The sequence below is a fragment of the Aptenodytes patagonicus genome, chromosome 19, assembly GCF_965638725.1.
Source record: "Aptenodytes patagonicus chromosome 19, bAptPat1.pri.cur, whole genome shotgun sequence".
Classification (NCBI taxonomy): Eukaryota; Metazoa; Chordata; class Aves; order Sphenisciformes; family Spheniscidae; genus Aptenodytes; species Aptenodytes patagonicus.
Window position 1 is genome coordinate 505,265 of NC_134967.1, and position 22,056 is coordinate 527,320.

General features: G+C 49.9%; 1 protein-coding gene across 4 annotated transcripts in view; it reads right to left on the reverse strand.

Annotated features, from left to right (window-relative positions):
- Window positions 1–726: 726 nt before the first annotated feature.
- EPHB2 (EPH receptor B2) overlaps window positions 727–22,056 on the reverse strand; it is a 132,136-nt gene continuing 110,806 nt past the window's right edge. The window contains exons 7-16 of one of the 4 annotated variants that reach the window (XM_076355924.1): window positions 19,718–19,880; window positions 18,937–19,045; window positions 18,689–18,753; window positions 16,041–16,163; window positions 15,369–15,616; window positions 14,454–14,669; window positions 9,923–10,072; window positions 5,991–6,184; window positions 5,137–5,292; window positions 727–2,100 (exon numbers count right to left, since the gene is read on the reverse strand). In XM_076355924.1, the coding sequence (XP_076212039.1) occupies window positions 1,992–2,100; window positions 5,137–5,292; window positions 5,991–6,184; window positions 9,923–10,072; window positions 14,454–14,669; window positions 15,369–15,616; window positions 16,041–16,163; window positions 18,689–18,753; window positions 18,937–19,045; window positions 19,718–19,880 (1,533 nt within the window). In that variant the 3' untranslated portion in view covers window positions 727–1,991. Of the gene's footprint in view, window positions 2,101–5,046; window positions 5,293–5,990; window positions 6,185–9,922; window positions 10,073–14,453; window positions 14,670–15,368; window positions 15,617–16,040; window positions 16,164–18,640; window positions 18,757–18,936; window positions 19,046–19,717; window positions 19,881–22,056 lie in introns of those variants that run through there. The other 3 variants (XM_076355923.1, XM_076355922.1, XM_076355926.1) reach the window with 3 other exon arrangements.

Sequence of the window (22,056 nt, forward strand, 5' to 3'; positions counted from 1 at the left end):
CATGGCAATGGCAGACAAGGGCTTGTAAACACAGGTTATGCTGGCCATGGCCAGGAGATGTGTGGAAATATGCCACACGTGGCCAGAGGTGAGTGGTGGTAGGCATGTTTAAAAGGATATGAGGTGGTGCTGAACAGGGAGAACAAGCCCGATTCTCATTCGTATGCCCCCTGCGCTTGGTTGGTGGTATTTACACACACCAAAGACCTGGTCAGTAACTAAAGTATTTATTTCAGTTATTTATAAATCCACTGATTGACCATTCAGCTTCAACCACAGCATTTTGCCTCTGGAGATCTGAGCTACTATATCAAAGTTTTTACCTTTGCTGTCCCAGGCTCTCCTCGAGGCGACTGGCTGAGACTGAAGCTGCCTCAGAGCCCCCAGCACATCGTCTAACGAAGGGACTGGGTCCCTGAAGGGCACAGAGCACATCTGAAGAGTTTGGTTACTCTAGTGAACCATCCACAACCTGGCAGCTAACACAATTCAGACTCCGAGAAACCACATGCCGCGAGCTCCTCTTAGAGGACTGGGCTTACCCTGCCTTTCTGTGGTATGTGCACCGATCTGGCACCTTTCTAAGCAGTCAGACATTTCCAAAGGGCTCTGACAGCCAGCTGTGGAGTCATCATTCCCTCCCACAACCCATCCACCCTCCCCTGTCTTTCCCTCCCCCCTGCAAACCCCCCCCTCCCCCGTGATGCTGCTCACCCCTGCACCAGCAACCCTGAATCGAGCAGGTGGTCATTTCATCTTGGCGAACAACTGGAAACCCAACAGTTAGAAACATCTGTCAGGCCATGACAAATTGCAAAATAACAAACAAGCAAACGGGAGGAAATGTGCATATAAAAAAAATTTTCTCCTGGCATATTGTCAATAAACTGCAATTTTTCCTTCCACAGGGAAGGGTTTTAAGTTCTTGAATGATATGATGCTTGGAGATGTCATTTCTTTTTCATTAAAAAAAACCCCAACCAACCAAAAATTTCCAACCCCAAACTCACAAACTGGTGTTAACAAAACAAGGTAAAAGGACAAATCTCCCAACAATGACAACCGAAAAATAAAGGTACACGTCAGCATTTGTAATCAAAAACTACTACATACTGTACTTGGGAAGTCTTCTGGGAAAAGATCATTGGCATCTAGTGAGGACATCACTAAAAGTCTTGTGCATATGATATGTATGAGACAATGATGCCATCGGAGGGTGGATGGACGGACCCTTAGGAAACTGCCACTCACAAAACTGTTCCATGACAAGAGAAAATAAGAGATGTAAAAAGGATTGGTTTTCCCCATCCCCACCCCCCAAGCGTTACAGATTCCTTCTCTTTTGTCGGAAACAGCCTCTTCTAGTCTCAGTTTATTTGTTTTAAAAAAAAAAGTCTTCAGCTTTTGAAGAAGTCCATCAATTTCTGAGATGCACTTGGTTCCACAGCACCAAAGAGCTTCAGCTCTCTCTCCGCTTTGATTTGCTAACAGGGGCTTTCAGGAAGGACTGCTGGCTGCAGGACATTCCCAGAGCCGCCATCCCACATGAGAAAGAGAAGTGCTTCTCGTGACCTTTCTTTGCATTCATCTTCTTGAAAAAGTCTCATTGCTCCAGAGGTGTCTGGACCCAGCTGCAGCAGCCTTGTGCAAGAGGAAATACATGAAGCTGCTCTTTTCTCTTCCTTTGGAGACTCCCATTGGTCGTGGAGCCCTTTTCAAGAATGCAATTGCTTTATTATTATTTAAAAATATTTCATAGGTTTTTTTCCAAAATAGTTGTCTTTTTTTGTTCCCTTTTTCCATTGTTTAAATTCTAGAAGCTTTTGGAGACTTCTCATTATTGATGACAGGGCGTTTCTTCCTGTTGCCATGAACCTCAGAGCAGCTGCCTGTCTCTGGTCCATGCAGAACACTCAAGAACTGGAGCTCGGACATACGGGGGCAAAGGGGAGCAGGGCCTCAAGGAAGAGGAGTAGGAGGACACGTAGCTATCAAACCTCCACAGACTGAATTTGGTTCATCTGTGCTCTCATCACCTGGATACTGTTCAGAATTTTCTTCTGGTGTCCTGCTAAAGTGACCCCAACTCGCAGAATGTCCCTTTGGGAGGAAAAGAAACAAACACTGCATAAATACCAGAAGACATTTTCTCACAGCAGAACAAGCCCGTATATGAGCGTGGTGTGTAGGGGGCTGAAGTCTCCACAGATTTATTCCATAAACGCAACAAATGCATGCAAACCTGGTGAAACCTCTACTCTTTCTCTTTGACTCTTCCTGGCTTATCTTCCCAATCTTTGCGTTTGCTACCTACCTGCAGCACCCCCAGAGTACTGGAATCCTCAATAGAGAGTGCGAAACCAAATACCACAGGCTCTGCTCACTGCTTGTAAGTGAATTTGCCTTAGGTTTTCTACCCCTGCATCGTTTTGTTTCTTTCTTTGCGTGTTTGGATTCTCTCTCTCATTTTGTGACAGAGTAACCCATTTTTTCCATCCCTGGAGATATATGAACAGAATTTGCTACGCCCTCATCGGTATGAATCTCACTCCCCCTGTGCAGATCATGGCTGTTCTTGCTACTTTTGCTTTGATCTGATGAGGCCATGAAGTGATAAACTTTTGCTAGTTATCCTCTTTGCTAAATCACGACAATCTATTTTTTGCATTGCTTCTATTTTTTATAGATATTAGGCATCTGGGAAAAATAAAGGTCATGCCAAGAGCATGAGTGTGACTGTGTGTTGGTCCTATCTGTAATCACTCCAGCTGAGTTTGCTACTCATCTCCCTCTTGGTGGATAAATCTCAGTCATGAATTCTTCTGATCAGGGAACAGATGCCATTCATGAGACGTGACCAATACCTGACTGTAAGGATTTTCAGTTGCCTTTTCTCCTTCCTTGAGTGTTGGGAACAGACTTTTAAGAGGAAGTGTGGCAAAACCCTTGCCTGGTTTAGAGTGGAAGTCAATGGGCAAAGAAAGGTGAACAGGAGCTCCAAGGAAAGGTGGAAAAAAAAATCCTCTAGCACAAGTGGCACATGAGCCTGTATGTTTGCTTTAGAGCTTGCTTTAGACCTTGTCTTTTTGGTCAAACAAAAGGAGCATGAAAAAGGAAAGATGGGCATGAGGCTATGCCACAGATTTACACATTCTGGCTGGTGGTAACTGATTGGAGACCACCATCGGAGCATGCTTCAGCCCATGCCCTCTGAGATAGGTGTGAGAGTGAACATCCAAGGCACAGCTTTGCTGCTGCCCAGACTCCTGCTCAACAAAGCAATGGAAACCCGCTAGCACACTACACAACTCTGGCACCCAGGATGGTGTGCTTCACAGTGACTGTTTTTCTTACTGCAAGGGCTTTCCATTCCCTTCTCTGCCCCAGCCAGATGTGCTGAGCTAGGGAATTTTCCTCCTTGGACGGTTTGGCACTTTGACTTTTGCTTTTGTTCTGCTTGGGAACAAAACCCAAAGTTTTCACTATTGTCTGTAAACCAGAGTAAGACTGTGGCCCTGCACAGCCCTCTGCTTCCTAAGCTTTCTGCTCTGGGCATAGAACCTTTGGTGGCCCAGGTGTCCCAGCCTGCAGAGAAACCAGTGAGAAACCTTTCAAGTAGGTCAGTGTTGAAATCATGTGGATCTGGTGAACTGAAGCAGTCTTCAGTAAACATTTACACTTTGCTGGCTATCCAAATTTGAAGAAAACAGTGTCTCATGGCAATTCAGCTCCACTTACATGATTATCTACTTCTGCAAAGACCAGCGAATATTAGAAGGTGGTTTCAAGTAATGTTGCAGCATGATTTCCCAGGGAAAAAGGACCTAGACTGTCCTTCTCTCTATTATTATGTCCAGCCACGCAGGTGAGAAATGTGGAAGGGAGGTTTGTCAAAACTGGTGGGGACATGAGCTGAGGATACCCTTGTGATTGTGAAGGCACTCTGAGAGGACTTGGAAGATATTGTGAGGGACATGGTAAGGAACTGGGAAAAGTGGCATTTAAGGGACACTGAGCATGTCCGTGAAAACCAGACTTCATTAGCTGGACTGCCTGCAGAACTGTTTGCTGTTACATATACTGCAAATAGCACAACCTAGGCAGGGTTGGGTTGTGGTGCAGGTGTGATGTCCCAGTTTGGTCAAAGTTCTTCTTCCCTATACTTCAGGTTTTATGGACCCTCTTTCTGTTGTATGAACACAGCCTATAGTGTGCCAAAATCATCCCCAGGGCCTTGGGGTTGTACCACAGATGTACTGAAACAGTCAGAATTGCCATGTGAATTTCCTGGCAACAAATAAGAACAAAAAGCCAGAAAAGGTCAAGTTGGGCTGTTCACGTGAATAGATTCTGATTCATTGGTAGATTTAATGTGTGGAATTAGGCACCAAATCCAAAAACCTTCCTGGTTACCAGGCACAGAGACATCATAGCACTTACAGATGGCTTTAATGCTTGGCGCTTTCTTAGGCAGGGTTTCTAAAGCTAACTGCAACCAACCACAAATCTTTCACCAGAGGCATCAAAGCCCCAGCTAGCCCCAAGGGATTTCAAAAACCACCACGAATGGATTTCAGCTGCCTGCCTTCTCTGAAGAACTTGCTAAGATTTTGCCACTGAGGGATGTTTTTAGTGGATGCAGGACAATACAGAACAAACTTGAAACCATCTGGACTTTCAGAGGCCTTTCTTAGGCAGAAATTTGTTTGCAGCGTGCTTATCTCCATCGCCAATAAGCCATACATCCAAGAGGACTGCAGAGTCTAAAAGTGCTCTCGAGTGGCTGGAGAATTGCCTGATGCTGGCCTGAAATCTCCATTTGTTCCATGTTGGGGTTTTGGAGACCCTTGGGGGGGGGTTTGTTTTCACAGTGAGGACATGCAGCATGACAGCGTGGAAATGAATTCTGCAGATACGGAGCATCAGACAGACACACAGTCTGGAGACAAGACAGAGCCTGCAGAACAGAGTAGTTCTGCAGAAACTGAATAGACTAAAAGTGAGTCCACAAAGCAACACGTTCTATAAAAGTAAAACTACATCATGTAAAAATAAAAACTAATTTAATAACGACCAATTGCTGTTAAACTACTGACACTTTTCCTTGGCTTTGGGACTAGAAGCCTGGGCACTTACTCTACAGTCATCTGAGATACTACATCAAAGGTGGTGAAGCCAGCACTGGCAAAGCTCTCCTTGTACTGGCTCATCTTGATGGCATCCAGCCATTCATCCACAGTGTTGAAGCTGGTATAATCCGGGATTGTGCGGTCAAGTAGGGGGAGGTTCATCCTGAAACACAGAAATAGGGAATGAGCAGAACAAACAGCAGCAAGCACTTGTATTTCTGCACTCTCCATCAGCTGGAGGGACCTGGACCAGCATCATTCACAGTGCCTGCACCGTACCATTAAGAAGTACCACCCAGAAAACACTCTATTCAACTGAGGGAAGGATTGTGTAGAGCATCAGAGAAGTCTTTCTGGATCAATTCGTACAGGAGAGGTAGGAGCCATCAAAGATGATGGGATGCAGCTCTAAAATCCTGGCTGCACAAGCGTAGAAAGTACATTCTCATAATGGGGCCAGTGCTTCCCACAAGATGGTGTATCCCCACCCTGTCCAGGGAAACATCATACTGTTTGACAAGGCTTTATTTGCCTCCACTGCATGCACAATTGGACTACGAAAGCAACCATACCCATCCAGCAATCATGTGTACATGAAACCAAGATGCTCCTCTAACTGTACAGAGTACACTGTCCAACTCAATGAGCTGTCTGTGTTTACCAGATCTAACCTGTCCAAGAAGGACCAGAGTGACCTTGACATCTTTTAATGCCCTTCCTATAAAGGACCAAACAACACAGGCCAAGCTGCCTCTAAAATAGCTAGCCTAGAGAGATGCAAGGATGGTGCCCACCAGGACACAAAGGACAGAAGATCTGCAAATAGGAGCCAAAGGACAAGAGGAAGACAAAGATACATACCCAGAGGAAAGAGGTGCCATGGCTTTCAGGCTGTTAGGATTTCGGATCATTTTATCTAAGGTGTTGACAATTTGCCCGAATTTGGGTCTGTGGTTTCGATCCTTCTGCCAACAGTCAAGCATTAGCTGGTGCAGGGCATTTGGACAATCCATAGGCGGTGGCAGCCGATAGTCCTGCTCGATAGCATTTATCACCTGCAAGAGGAGAAAAAGAGATCAATACAGTGGCAATAAAACCTATTTAATTCATAATGTTCCTTTTCATGGATCCTGAGGGTGAATGGCACGGCCAACCATACTGCAGCGAGGCTGCTCTACCTACACTTACTGCTGCCTATCATCTCAGTCACCAATTCTTGTAGCAATGCACTACTCTCTAACTCCCAGCCCTCTGCATGTCATGTCGTCCTGTGAGGTGATGCCAGCCTTGCTGAGCCGACATGCAGCCTTGCTCACTACTTGTGATGAGCCATGCCCATCAGCCTCCTAATCTGGGGAAAGAGAGCATCCCCACTACCTTGACAAGGATGTGTGAGCCTGCAGTCAGAGAGAAAGGTTCATGTTTTTGGACAAGTACACAGCACAACCTAACAGCTCACTGGGAGGAGAACATCCCCATCCAGCTCGTGAGTTACAGACAGGGGAAGCTGCCCCTGTGTTTTCCTTCCTCCAGTGGTGCTTTCTACTCCTGCCAACAACCCAGCCCTTCCAGGTGACAGGGTCATGCCACGGGACAGGGCTGGGTGCGCTGAGCCAGCAGTAAGAGCTGCATCTCCCCACAGTCCTGTGCACATGCAAACTGAAACCCACAGGGGGGAGGACCAAGACCTTGGTCAGCAGAGCCAGACACAGGAGAACTTTGCTACAGCATGCAGAGAAGGGTTGCAGCACACCTTGCCTAAGCCACGCTGCAGCTCTGTGGGCCAATGCAAGAAGGCTTTGGCTGCTGCCTGTTTGGTCTCTCCTTACTGCACCACACGACCTGGGAAAATGCCTGGTCTTGCAATGTTCAGTGGAAACAGCACATGCACAAGGCGGACCCCATCTCTCTGTCACTCTGCACCTGTAGCCCTCCATCCTCTCCTGGGTAATCAAGGAGCTGCACAGCTTCTTCCAGGGGCGTATGTTCCTCTGACAGAGGCATGTGACAAGCAGGCTTCTCCTACCTTCTTGGCCTTATGCATCTTATGGTCATACACAGAGCAGCGGCAATGAAAGGTGAGCAGAAGGAGCCATGGACACTAGAAACAGGCTTGTGCATGGCAACAAAAAACAGAAGTGAGGATAAAAAACAGAACTGAGGATACTGCAGTAACTGAAATCAGGAGTGGCATTTTGAAACGACCAATTCTCCACAGAGATGAAAAAAAAGGGGAGGGAGATTGACAGAACCTCCTTCAGGGATCCAGAGGAAGGACCTCGATGTCTCTGGTTATTCTCGCCATGTGATCAAGGCTGCCATGGCTTTGTCCAGCCATGTCTTACATAACTCCAAGGACAGAAATCTGTCTGGTGGGCTACCCCAGGGCGATACCACCCTCTGGGGAAGGACTAGCCATACCCATACAGCAGCATGATGAATACATTATTGAGCAGGAAGGCCGCATAGAGAAAATCGAGGATACTGTAGTTGGGATTGGGAAAGCAGCAGGGAAGAGTTGGTAGAGAGGTGACACCGGAGGTGCTGTGGCAGTAGAAGGCTGCTGCTCCAAGGGAGGGTCGGTGGCAGAGCCATGACAAGCAATCCAGGGTGTGAGGTGGGGCATCTGGCAGGGATTAAGACGGACTGTGGCTTCAGGCAGAGAATGGACTGGGAGGGTGATCCAGACACTGATACGTGTGGCCAAGGTGCTGGGCAGGCTGACCTGCGACAGATGGGGGCTGGCACTGCTGCTGCTAAAATGTGCCAGATGAAAAAAGTCCTCCCTCCCCTCTGCCCCCCTGCCTGGACATGACAGTGCCCCACTGGGCCTGTGAAGGTCTGACCTGAGGCACCGCTGGTGTGCTTTGTGCAGCTCTTGGCTCCTGTTCAGGGATTCTCCCAAGAGGTGCAAGCTGTCCCCTCTCCCAGCTCTCTGGATGGCAGATCCATCCGAGACAGAAGTGAGGGGAAGAATGGGGGGAGCAGGGCTGGGGAGGGTTGTCACACAAGCATCAGGCACTCGTCTCCGGCATGGCCCAAACAGTTTCCCGACAAGCCACCCGCCTTGCTGCCAGCAGACGCATCCAATGAGGTGGCACAGGCTGCACTCTCCGTCTCCTCTCCCCCCGCAGCCTCCCCAGGCGCTCACACCCCAGGGTCAGGAGGCTAATCTGCAGCGAATATCCATCACGCGCTCATTCACAGGGAGGACCAGCTGCAATTAAGTGGTGACAGCTTCTGGGGCGCAATGTCCTGCGGCAGAAGGGGGAGAAGAGGCTGGGGACAGGCGTCGTGCAGCAGGCTGTGCCGAGGAGACGGGCACAGGCTCTGCCATCCCCGCCGGCTGAATCAATGCTGCTGCTGCAGCACAGGGCTTGTGGCAGGATAAACCATTGAGGGAAGAGGTCCAGGGGAGGAGGACAAGGGAGGGGGATGGCAGAGGCCTACGCATACTGAGGGATGCCGAGGCAGGGAGAAGGGCAGTCACACCTGGCTGCAAGAAATGCTTGAAACTGCAGGTGATAACGAAGCCTTAACGGGAAGGGAATTGTCCTTTCTGAGAAGTGTCTTGATTTGCCATCGGGGTGGGAGGAGTTGCGGGAGTCAGGTGGGAGCTTTGCTCTCACTCTCTCCCTGTAAGGCAGGGTTTTTTCAGGACCCCACAGGATGATGGAGATGGAGGTGGCAGCCTGAAGGCTTCCAATGGACTGCTCAGAGGCAGCTCTGAAACAAGCTGGAAGCCAGGCAGATGCTGTAACATGCAGGTTTGCAAGACCCAGACTTGCAGCAGAGGGGAAGCAAGCCTTCTGCACACCAAGGGTCTACCCAGGACCTTGGTGTTAGATCCTGAGGGTTCATGAGGCGAAGACCGCATGAAGGAGGGCAGGTCTTCAGAGAGACAATGTTACAAGAGACCTTGTAATGGTCTGGACACACCAAATGGGTCTTCTGGACACACATGTGCAGGTGTAGCACTCTGCATGGCACTCATTGCCACTGGACGGATGGGCTTTGACCACACAGGTATCAGGTCAAGAGAAACAGGGAGAATGGCATTGCTATGGTGAAGGTGCGGACTGTAGCCACAGGTCATCCTTGCATGGAGGCAAGGACTCACGGAAACTGCCTGGGTCCCAGGGAGCAAGGAGTGCACATAACAGTTCCACCTGAATTAGAGAAGAGCCATAAAGTATTTAAAATTAAGCACGTTCTGAAATACCTTCTGGTTTTGGCTTCTAGTTGTGTACAAGTTGCTTGGCTTCTTACACATCACAGTCCAAGCTTGCCATGGGAGACTTAATGACCATCTAGCAGAAGATGTCCTTGACCATGGCAGGGGGGTTGGACTAGATGATCTTTAAAGGTCCCTTCCAACCCAAAGCATTCTATGACTCCGTAACACTTTCACCAAATGCCTGTGGTCTCCTGCAGATGAAGATCTGCCTGCTGCTCCAGGAGCTCTCAGGTCAGTGGCAGCACTTCGTTTTCCACCCGCCTTCTCCCTTTCCTCCTGGGCATCTGTCTACCACTGCTGAGGGTGCTCACATTAACCCTGTCCTACTGCAGTGGGTGTTGTACAATCCCTAACCTCTGCCACAGCAGCACAATGGGACCAGAACAAAAGCCAAAGTTATCCGCATTACTTCTTCCAAAGGTGTTGACCTTGGACACATCTCCCATGACAGAGAAGGCTCCGGACATGCCACAGGCTGGATCTAGCCGTAGCCATGCTTTGGCCTTGCAATGCTCCCAATTTCAGTGTTTCTGCTCCTTGTTTCTTAACAACTCACATCTTGATTGGTCATATCCCAGTAAGGCCGCTCGCCATACGACATCACCTCCCACATGACTATTCCGTAGCTCCACACATCACTGGCCGATGTGAATTTTCGGTACTGAATTGCCTCAGGTGCTGTCCACCGTATTGGGATCTTCCCACCCTGCAGGAAAAAAAACAGAGAGGATGGTAACAGAAAGAGCAAGAATAAGTGAAAAAGATGAGTGTCCAAAATATTTGCCTCCAATATGCTGGTAAAATCCTACAAGGAAGGGACCACAGGACTATCCCTAACACTAGATCAGGGTGGCGGTGGCTTGTGTAGCCAAGTCCGGGAAACCTTCAAGGATGATGATTCCTCCCATTTGTCTGGTGACCTGTCCCAGGGCTGCACCACCCTCTTGGGGAAGAAGCTTTTCCTGTTATTCACCTTGAACCTCCCAAGCCACGGTTTTGTCTATTGCCCCTTATTATATCATCTGGTACCACTGCAAAGAGTTTGGCTCTGTCTTCTTCGTAACTGCCCTTCTAGTACTGCAGGTCACTTGTAGGTGTCCCCTCAACCTCCTCTTCATCATATTAAACAAGCCCAGCTCCTTTCACCTGCCTACTGCTATAGCAATCTTTGGCATGACAAAATACCCATTGTGCTAGTAAGGTCTTTTGGAGAAAAATGAATGGCTATGAACGTAGAAAAATCCAAACCGATCCCCTTTGAATCTCCCGACATCCTTTTGCTGTCACCTAGCTATTTCCAGAGCAGAATAAAAGGAATTAGAACACCATCCTCTTCCGCTTTCTACATCTGTTCACCCTTTGAAGTCAGTGATATATCATCCTCTTGAGCTGAAGTCCTCATGTGTCAGTCTGTTTGTTGATATATACATGATCCAGCAGTTTTTGATCCTGCCCGTTTCTGGAAACAGAGGCAGAGTCAACATCTTCTTTAGAATGGCATGCTTTGTCACTGGTGGGAAATGGGATGGACTGGGTGGGCACTGGGGTCTTCTGTGATCCTGCTGGGCAACAGCAGCTCTGGAGAAATCAGAAGGACTCTCCACTCTCATAGAGGAGTTATGCACAGAAGTGCACAAGAGTGGCGCACACAGCACGGTGCCACAGGGATTGCAATGCCCTGCTTAAGCCCTGGCAGCCTCCTGATTTTCCACCGGAGTCTTTGGACTTGAGCCATTCACAACTCAAGGGACCTTCTGAAGGGAAAATCTTCCCCTGTGCTGGAAAATAAGCAAAATTGTCTGCGTTTTGTGCTGTGAGAAGATTAAGGAACATTATATTTTGTCACTGAATAACTACCATGTCTTATGAAGGGTCTCCTAGGACTTAATAGGACTCAGACCCTATACATGCTAGAATAATGAAAAAACCATGATGTTCCTTAATCTTCTCACAGCCACAAACCTCAGACAAAATATTTTGTTTTCCACAAGAGGGAGAGACCAAGTATTCCATACCAAACATGATGTCCTCTCCACCAGGCATACTCTTAACAAAGCTCTTGACCAGCAGTGGATTTAAAAACTGGCTAAAAAAGAAGCCCTAAAGTAGAAATTAGAGACTGAGTATATTTGGAGGATCCTCATGAGAACTCACTTCAGTGAGACCTTCCACCTCTCTGGTGATCTGACCCAGAGCTTCACCACCCTCTTGGAGAAGGAGATTTTCCTAAGGTCCAGCATGAACCTCCCAAGCCATAGCTTGTGGCTGTTGCCCATCCATGGACATGAGGTCTCTGGGATAATTATAATAAAAAACACTCATGCATCTTGGGACATTTGAGGATGGTGCATTTTGAAGAGGAAGGCTTGCCAGTGTGACACCCATCTACAAGAAGGGCCAGAAGGAGGATCCGGGGAACAACAGGCCTGTCAGCCTGACCTCGGTGCTGGGGAAGATTATGGAGCGGCTCATCTTGAGGGTGCTCGCATGAGCGGGACAACCAGGGAATCAGGCCCAGTCAGCATGGGTTCATGAAAGGCAGGTCCTGCTTGACCAACCTGATCTCCTTCTATGACCAGGTGACCCGCCTAGTGGATGAGGGAAAGGCTGTGGATGTGGTCTACCTGGACTTCAGTAAGGCCTTTGACACCGTCTCCCACAGCATTCTCCTCGAGAAGCTGGCGGCTCACGGCTTAGACAGGTGGACTCTGCGCTGGGTCAAAAACTGGCTGGACGGCCGGGCCCAGAGAGTTGTGGTCAATGGAGTTACATCCAGTTGGCGGCCGGTCACGAGCGGTGTTCCCCAGGGCTCAGTTTTGGGGCCGGTCTTGTTCAAGATCTTTATCGATGATCTGGATGAGGGGATCAAGTGCACCCTCAGTCAGTTTGCAGACGACACCAAGTTGGGCGGGAGTGTTGATCTGCTCGAGGGTAGGAAGGCTCTGCAGAGGGACCTGGACAGGCTGGATTGATGAGCCGAGGCCAACTGTATGAGATTCAACAAGACCAAGTGCCGGGTCCTGCACTTCAGCCACAACAACCCCATGCAGCGCTACAGGCTTGGGGAAGAGTGGCTGGAAAGCTGCCTGTCGGAAAAGGACCTGGGGGTGCTGGTTGACAGCTGGCTGAACATGAGCCGGCTGTGTGCCCAGGTGGTCGAGAAGGCCAATGGCATCCTGGCCTGTATCAGAAATAGTGTGGCCAGCGGGAGTAGGGAAGTGATCGTGCCCCTGTACTCGGCACTGGTGAGGCCACACCTCGAATACTGTGTTCAGTTTTGGGCCCCTCACTACAAGAAGGACGTCGAGGTGCTGGAGTGTGTCCAGAGAAGGGCAACGAGGCTGGTGAGGGGTCTGGAGAACAAGTCTGATGAGGATCGGCTGAGGGAACTGGGGTTGTTTAGCCTGGAGAAAAGGAGGCTGAGGGGAGACCTCATCGCTCTCTACAACCACCTGAAAGGAGGTTGTAGCGAGGTGGGGGTCGGTCTCTTCTCCCAAGTAACTAGCGATAGGACGAGAGGAAACGGCCTCAAGTTGCGCCAGGGGAGGTTTAGATTGGACGTGAGGAAAAATTTCTTTACTGAAAGAGTGGTGAAACATTGGAACAGGCTGCCCAGGGAAGTGGTGGAGTCCCCATCCCTGGAGGTATTTAAAAGACGAGTAGATGAGGCACTTAGGGACATGGTTTAGTGGGCATGGTGGTGTTGGGTCGACGGTTGGACTCGATGATCTTAGAGGTCTTTTCCAACCTCAATGATTCTATGATTCTATACTATTACTTCTGGTACTCTGTTATAGTGGGTGCACATATTCTATCATTTTAGATAATATATGTCCTGCTACAGTGCCCACAGTTCAAGAAGGATAAATTAGGATTGACAGAGAGAAAAGCTACAGGCACAATAAGAGGAATAGAAAACAGTAGTAAACACCAGAAGCTCCCATGCATTTAGCTTAACAAAGGGAAAGGTAATTGGATGTAAGGATAATGTTGTGAAAAATAAATGTTGCTAGTGTTTTTAAAAGCCATAGGATGACTGTATAAGATCAAATGGTTGATGTTTGAAGCTACACAAATTCAGACAAGAATAAAAGCACACACTTTTAGGTGTTTGTTAGGTATTCAACTACTGTTACAATTCACTAAGAGCTATGCCAGGCATCTCATCACTGGCAGCTTCAAAAGGTCTGGGAGAGATGATTTCCAACAGATCATGCCCCAGCTCTATCAACACTTATTTCCAAGAAGGCCTGTCACAGGCATTGTACGTAGGCATTGATCCTGTAGCATCATTGTAGAGCGATGCTGTATGCCTTTGCAAACAATGGTATTTATGAGAACTCCTGGCTGCAATCTTACTGAACAACAACGAAGTCTCCAAATTATCCTTTGGTCCCTGTGCACATTCTGTAGCTTGAAACAGGCCATGAGTCCTCGGTGGCACTTGCGTCACTAGCACCGTGGCGTTCCTGGGAAGCTGTTCCATGATCATGAAGCCATTTCTGGGAATGTTTCTCCACCTAATTCAGACAGACTCTCTGGAAGATCAGTATCTAGTACTGCAGGGCTTCACCCAGCACGCATTCACACTTCAGTCTGTCATTCCTGGGGCTGAGCCCATGACATGACATGAAAAAGAATCATGGCCTCCCGGACAGCAGGGCAGCACGATTGGACAGTGATGGTAAAAAACCACCCAGACTTGCTGCTCTGGCAACAAATCTGTCAGGGCAGCATCTCAGAGGACCCCCAGCTGGTCCATGCTGGATGGATATAATGCATCATCCCAGCTAAGGGCTTTATCAGGGACATGTATATGTTTGCAGACATATTTGGAAGAGGCTCAGCTGTCCACAGGAATGACTACAGGGCCCATCAACAGCCACTGGACAACCGGACAGGACCTTGCAAGAGAAGATCTTCCTTGGTTCATTTCATTGGTCTTTCCCACCTGGCACCTTATTTCCATTGTTGGCACCCTGAAAAAGCGCTCCCCACATCAAGGGAGGATCTCCCCTTTCCCTCTCTCTCCCTGACTCCTTCCTTCACCACCATCCATCCCTCCCCCTCTGGAAGAGCAGCTTTACCAGTGCACTGGTGTAGGTGGGATCAGAGGTGTCATCCTCCAGAAAACGGGAGAGGCCGAAGTCAGACACTTTGCAGACCAGGTTGCTGTTCACCAGGATGTTGCGGGCAGCCAGGTCCCGGTGCACGTAGTTCATATCGGCCAGGTACTTCATGCCTGCCGCGATGCCCCGCAACATGCCCACCAGCTGGATCACTGTGAACTGCCCGTCATTTTGCTTAGGGGAAAAGAGGGAAAGAATCCACATGAGAGGAGCAAATTCACAGCCCGCCATGGTCCAGCAAACAGCCGGTAGCCTCTGTCTACACTGCATGTCAAGACACAGCTATGCCACGAGTACGTAAGCTCCCTCTCAAAACAAGAGGTGGAGAGTGGAGAGCTCACAGGGGCTGGAAGTCACCCTTGCACACTCTATGGGCATCACTACCAATGGCTGCTGTCATCCAAAGGTGGCAGATCTGCCACACCTTGCACAGGAGGGTTCAGAAGGAGCAATCTATTCCTATTAAGCAGGTTACCTCGCATCAACACAGTGAATTACCCATTTCAGACGCAGACCCATAAATATTTAGAGAGAGCAGCTGGAGGTGAAGTCCTGCTGTGTTAAAGCTACGTCGGACTGTCCCTCCATGTCCACAGAGGCAGTTTGTAAATGCATCTGTGGGCATGTGTTCAGGTAGGCACAGCCTTTCGCTAGTATGAGTGGACACACACGTAACAGATGACAGCCTTGGTGCCCCCTCCACCTCTGTTCCTGAGACACAGACCTCTGGACTGTGCAGCAGCTGCCCCAGTGGCAGGGGATGCTGGGCAGTGAAGGGCACTGTTACACTGGCACAGGGGAGAGAACCTTCACCTCCAGTCCTTCTCTGGCCCAACACAATCTCTCGGGCTGCATGCTCCTGGGATCTCATACCCGCAAGAAGGAGTCCAGTGAGCCATTCTCCATGAACTCAGTAATGATCATGACTGGTGAACTCTTGGTCACCACCCCCTCCAGGTGGATGACGTTGGGGTGATCGAACTGCCCCATGATGCTGGCTTCACTCAAGAAGTCCCGTCTCTGCTTTTCCGTGTAACCAGACTTCAGGGTCTTGATGGCCACAAAGATCTCTCTTTTGCCAGGAAGCTTGAGATGCCCACTGCACACCTCACCAAACTCCCCTGTGAACAGAGGGAAACAGGTAGGGCTTGTCAGCCTTCCAGACCTCTGCCTTTCTCCCCAAGGGACCCTGCTCCCATGGGCTCCAGCCGTGCCCGCCCTGCACGCCCCTGAGCTGACCACCCACCATCTGCTCTGTGCTTCCACCCTCATTCCACACCAAAGACCTCCCTTCAGGTGGACTCATGTTTGGTGAGGAGCACTGGACACTATATGCACATGGGAACTCCTTGTCTCCAGCACTGAATGGACTTGCTCCTCCAGCACTGGACCACTTTGCTCCTGCTAGTCCAGGCTGGGGCTAAGTGTAGGACCTTACTGACACTAGTATTCCCAGTACATGTAAGGCTAAAATCTCACCGAAACCTGAGACCACAAAGGAGACTGTGCTGCTGAGGGCCAGCCAGACATTCACAGTTGACCTACCTGCCCCGATCACCTGCTCGATTTTGACACAAGAGATATCGATTTCTTTTGCAAATTCCCTGACAGCCTCATTGGGATCTTCGTAGGTGAACGGATCGATATAAATCTTCATCCCTGGAGTCACTGCATAAAGGTGAGGGAGAGAGTCAGACAGACAGATGCAAATGAAATGACTGATGGCTGGCATCAAGGAAAAGAGAAACCTATTTGTGTGAGGGTCATTTTACCTCAGCAAGTCACATAATCAAGGGCATGAAGCAGACACAGCAAAGCAGTTTGAGAAAGAACATGCAGAGCCATGTTTGCACAGGACTATTAAAGCTGGATTCTAATGAATATTGGCCCGTAAGTCATTGCTGGGGCAGTGGAGGGCTGCATCATTAGCTAGGACTGCAAACTGACCACAGAGAACCACACATCCTCTGCAGCAGGACTCAGCTTTAAGCATATCCAGAGGAAAAGCAAAAGAAGCATTTGCTCTCAGGAGATGGTGCATAGGCACACCAATGTCACACCATGCTCATCACGCTGCAACACTGCAAGAGGACTGTAGAGACTGCAGCTCTGCCTCACTGACCTTCTCTGTGTGCTGCTTCCACCTCAGCATACCATCCCATCAGAGGCATGGGAAAGTGGAGGAGGAGACCTGGGCTCAGCACTCAAGACAGGAGATGGTGAGGGTCTGCCTTGGGACGTAAACCGAGGCACATGCTGCTCTTGGTTCTCTACATGGAGATCTATAGGGGAGGCAGCTCTAGGTGCTTGGTACTACTGACACAGCCACCAAGCCAGATTCACTCCTCCACGGGGGGTATCTGTGACCCTTCCAGGGGCAGTGCAAGCAGGACGGACAGTCCAGGCCCCTGTTCTCCTGACAGGTAACCCTGCCTGAGGTTGGGTTCCCTCTTGGTAGCCTCAACGTGGCCAAGACAAGCTGTAGGGGACACTGGGGAAATTGCAGAAGCCAAGCTCTTCCTTCTAGGCAGACCAGAAGACACAACGATATGCTTATGTGAAAGGCAATGGCCATGGGACATGGTGAGGTTGGACTGCTGATGCCACATTGCATGCTACCTACACCGTGGGACAGCTCTTACCTGCAGTCCTGCGGTTCTCCCCTTTCTATACTCATTTTGCTGGCCGCTGGCTTGCCCCAAAATTGGGGGTGTTTGGAGAGCAGAGCTCACAGCTCACTAAATAAGGAGCCCAACACAGAACCAGAGGCACAACTCCCAGCCCCACGTGTAGGATTATGGTAGGATTCAGGGGAGTTGCTGCAATGCTTACAGGCTCCCTGCGCCTTGGCAATTTGCTAACCATAAGCTGTAGCCTCTCCACAGCAATCACTGCTGGGGAGCCGAGCAGGGACTGTGCCTTGGACTGGTGTCTTGAGTGACGATGTGGCTAAAAGGCACCCCAGGCCCGTTATCAGTTCATCTGCATCCGGTGGCATCGAGCCTGTTCCAACAGTTGTGAAGGCACAGCTATTAATGCCATCCCAGCCTGAAGCTGTCATGTTATGCACCAGACCCCGGGAGAAAGTGTGAATGCATGTTTACACATGCAGCACGGACTGACAAACAACTGAGAGTTGCATTTACATAATCTTTCTTGAAGAGTGTCATTTCTCCTGGGAAGTTATAGCAATGCAGCCAGCACGCTGCTGCTCTGGCACAGAGCTGCAGTTCAGTGCCCTGCCTTTTGGGAAACGTTTCCCAGGTAAATGCAGAAGCAATAGCAAGTCCTGTGCTGAAACACCACTGATTTTTTCCATTTTCTGAACAAGGCCCAAGTCTGTACAGGAACAAGGTATAAAAAGGACAGAAGTCCTGAAGCTGCAAGTATAACACGAGGTAAATAACAACTGAGATTCGAACAAAGCAGGATTATAGCAACAGGTCTCTAGTGAGGGAGGAGAAAGGCGTTGCAGAGGGCATGCAGCCAGGGGTTAATGAGGGGAAGGAGGATGCACTGGGGTGAGGCAGGGTGTGCAGCGAGGTCTTGAGCAGGAATGCTGAATGTGAGGGAGTGCCTTGCAGTACGCAGGGATGTTGGAAGAGAGAGGCTGCAAGAGAGGGCATGTTATGTGTTGTATTATATACCTGTATATATAGATATATCTGATATCTACTACGATTCTGGGAGCACTGGGATGGGCTCTACCAAAGGCACCACGAGGTATGTGGGTTCCTGCAGAAGGACAGCACTCTCCAGGACGTGGGTGGGTTGGGAAAGGGGTCTCACTGCTGCCCACAAGCTGGGCAAAGCTCAGGTGTTGGAGTAGCAAGACAAGGTGTGGTGGCAGGGGCTGCACCACAGAAGAGGGTGAGGCTTCAGGGGCACGTGGAGGGGTGTGTGTTGGATGTCACAGGGGTTTGTAGAGTGTGCCCAGGTGTTCACTGCACAGCTGGCACCCAACAGCACACAGGTCTGGAGAGCATGGACTCTAAGAGGCAGGGCAGGGATCTAGGTCACAGGGGACTGGTGGGGAATCTAGACAGCGTGGAGGTTCTCCTGCCTACACATGCACATGCCTGCCCAGCTAGGTGGCCTGAGCCCTCCCCACACGCCGCAAGGAATGAGTGAACAGGAACACAAACCGAAGAGAGAGCGGACCCCCAGGCCTGGCGGGGGGCCGCGGTACGTACTGTGGCCACTGGTATAGTGCTGCAGCTTGTCAGTGTACTCAGAGTCAGCACGCTCAAAGCCCCGTCTTCTGGAAAGAAAGGGAGTCCTGAGCACCAGCACGGGTCCATCGGGGCCAAGAGATACACTGCAGGGGCATCTCTTTCCCCCTTCACCTTCCTGTCTCCATCCTCCCCTACCCCTGCCACCCTCTGTTCTCCAGTCGCCTCCCCCCTGCACTGGCCCAGCCCCGGGTCATGCACTGACCTACCTGTTGCACACAATAATGATGACGACTACAGCAATGAGGAACACCAGTCCTGCCGCAGAGGAGCCGATGATGAGTGGCAGCTTCTCCTGGACACTGGTCTGGTACTCGGCTGGCACATGAGGAAGAGGGAATGGGTTACTGTGGCACAGGATGGGTCTACACTAACCAGTTCATCGAGGTCAGAACATGGCCCTGAGCACTGCCCACATTTGCATGGCTATCGCTAATGGGCCTCCTGGCATGGTTTTGGTCCAGGACAGCTAGTGCTGTCCCACGCATGGCTCAGGTTGGCTATGACGGGGGATGTGCCCCAGTAGGAAGGTTGGATGGAGCTATCCCTTTTGGGTGGGAAAGTTTAGTCCCATGGATTCATGCATGCTGTGCCTTGCTCCTTGGCCTCAGGGACAGAAAACTGGCTTGGCCTGTTTTATTTAGCAGCACAAATTTAGAAAACAGAGGCCCAGGTCTGCATTTGTCATCATCAGCTGTGCACATGAAAATAATGAATTTCGTTTCCTCTAAATCCAACTGAGTGAACATGTCCCCATGACAGAAAAGCTTGGCAGAAATTGGCCTAGATTATGTGATTCCCTGCATGGACCACCAAGTGCCCATGCCTCTCTCCGTGTCTTGCCAGGTTGAATAAATGCATGTGACTTGCCAATGCACCCTTGAAGGGACGAACAGCAAGGGGACCAGCACTGCTGCCAGTGCATCTCCATCTTGTTCAAGTCTCTCTAGACCCTGTGTCACCTTTATGCAGAGGCAGCTGAAGACTCACCTTCAGTCATGGTCTGGAAATACATCTTGCCACTATACCGGCCATACCCGGCCACAGTACGTGCCCGCACCTGGAAGACGTAGATGGTGCCAGCTTTGAGGTTTTGCACTGCCACAGTGTTGGTGGGGCTCTTCACTGTTGTTGAATTTAACTCGCTCAGATCCTGCCAAGAAAATGCAAATCTGTCATCAGAAAAATGAGTCCAGAATCAGGCACTGTATTTCTAGAAGGAGGAAGCACAGGAGACCAGGGTAGCGTGCGTGGAGAGACCACCATGGGGAGACCATGGGCCTTAACAAACAGGTTATTCCTCTGAGCCTGCCTCCCGGCAGGGAGACAGAGAAGCAGGAATGGGAGTATGGATATTCATGGGCCACCCACCAGCTCTCAGGAAAGGCTCTGATGAAGGTGTTAGCTAGAAACCTCAGGTCGCTTCTCCAAGCCTTGAGCTCAATGGGGATGGGAACTGCTTCCCTCTTCTGTGCCCACTTTCTCTCAGAGCTGTCCTTCTTCCTCACCCCCTCCTCCTGTGCCTGATCCAGCCTCAGCACCCTCTCCATTTGCTCTTCCCCATCTCCCTTTGCCTGTGCTGGGGGTAAAGCCCACCTGAACACAGGGTTTTGGACCTCGGGAGAAGTACTGCTACCATCCCCCTGCCCAGGGCCTGCTTCACCAGGGACCACGGCTAGGTTTTCAAAGCTAGGGAACCAAAGAGCATATTTAAAAGTGACAAAGAGACTCCTTCCAAATTTCTGTCCCACCCCTTGTGTGCAGTTTTTCTAGCTGAGGACTTCAGCAGTCATATCATAATGGTATAGATGGTATTGCACTTGTGCAGGTGATGGACCCATCACTGCCCTTAGTAATTATGCCCTTAGCTGAGCATCCAGAAGCACCAGTGGATGGGCCATGATCTCCTTGTGCTAGCCACTGTACAAGAGAACAGACAGTCCCTGCCGCCCCCAGTGACATGGAGAAACAGGTCAACAGAGAAGGATGAAAGATGGTACTGAATGTGGTGCTTCCTAGGATCAGCGCAAGGTGGCCAGGTGCCTGGCAGCCATGAAGGCCTGAAAGTCAGTGCAAAGCGGCAATATATGCAAATAGCACGATGTTTCTGGAAAACAGAAAAATCTTAGGAAAGCCAAGCTGTGAGTATGAGCCCCCATAAAAGGAGACACAGGCACCTATTTCTGAATCAAATTTCTGTAGCTACGTTGAAAGTGCTCATCCTTTCTGGTAACACCTCCGATCTGGCAGGTCAGGCTGCCTTGGCAGGATCACTGGTTGGAACAGATCAGCAGCTGACAGCTCAAAATCTGAGCTGGCAAGTTTACAAGCAAGTCCCTGAGATCTGCTAGCTTCAAGTCACTGCAAAGGGCTCAACAAGCCCAGGAACTCCCACCCCACACAGACTCACCAGAGAGGTGAGATAACCTTACAAGAAGTAGGCAGGGACTGGCAGAAAGATGAAGTCAGACACATAGTTTGTGCAATCCCATCAAGTGGGACTGAGGGTGTGATCAAGGGACTGGGCCTTTGTCTCAGCTGTGAAACTCCACTGGAGGGGCATGGAAGGATTGCTTCTTGTACCCTGCTACCATGAGATCAGAGTGAAACTCCTAGTGAGGAGCAAAGCGTCCACTCCTCCTCACCAACTTCTTCTGCAGTGGACTCCTGAAGAACAGAGGGTATCAAAGAGGCAATCAGGCAGAAGGTCCCATCTTCTGATGAACCAAGGTTTCCTCACACAAAGGTGCAAGTTGCGCATGCTGTTGCTCTCTTGTGCTGCTTTGGCTGCCTGAAGGCAACAGTGAAGCAGAAGTCAATGGAGAGTCTTGCACCCAACTTTGCACACCCTTTGCCTAGCGGGGGCTGTGTCCTCAGCCTCCTCAGCTGCTGGACCACGGGATGAGTCAGAGGTTGTCTTGCCCACCAATAAATGACGGAGTTTGCCTTTGGGGGCTGCTGGTCTCCTTTCTTTTCCACTCTCCACATTGCTAGCCATCTGGTGACTTTGCTTTCATGTTCATTCACTTCTGAGAACAGCACTGGTGCCTTCACTCAGAGGATCTTCTGCACAGCCAGAAGCTGTGGTATCAGCAACATTAGAGGCCCACAAAGAATAGTCATTCACTATGGGGCTCCATACAGCAGACCATGTTGAACCAATGTTCTCCTCATGTTCCTGGGAGAGCCTGGTGCTTTCTCAGTCATCGTGCTGGAGCAGAATTGCAAGTGCACTGGCATTTGCAAGATGGATTATACTCATGACCCGGGTCTGTACAGACTATTGCCTCACAGCTGCAAAGCAGCTGAAAGACAACATTCATGGAGTT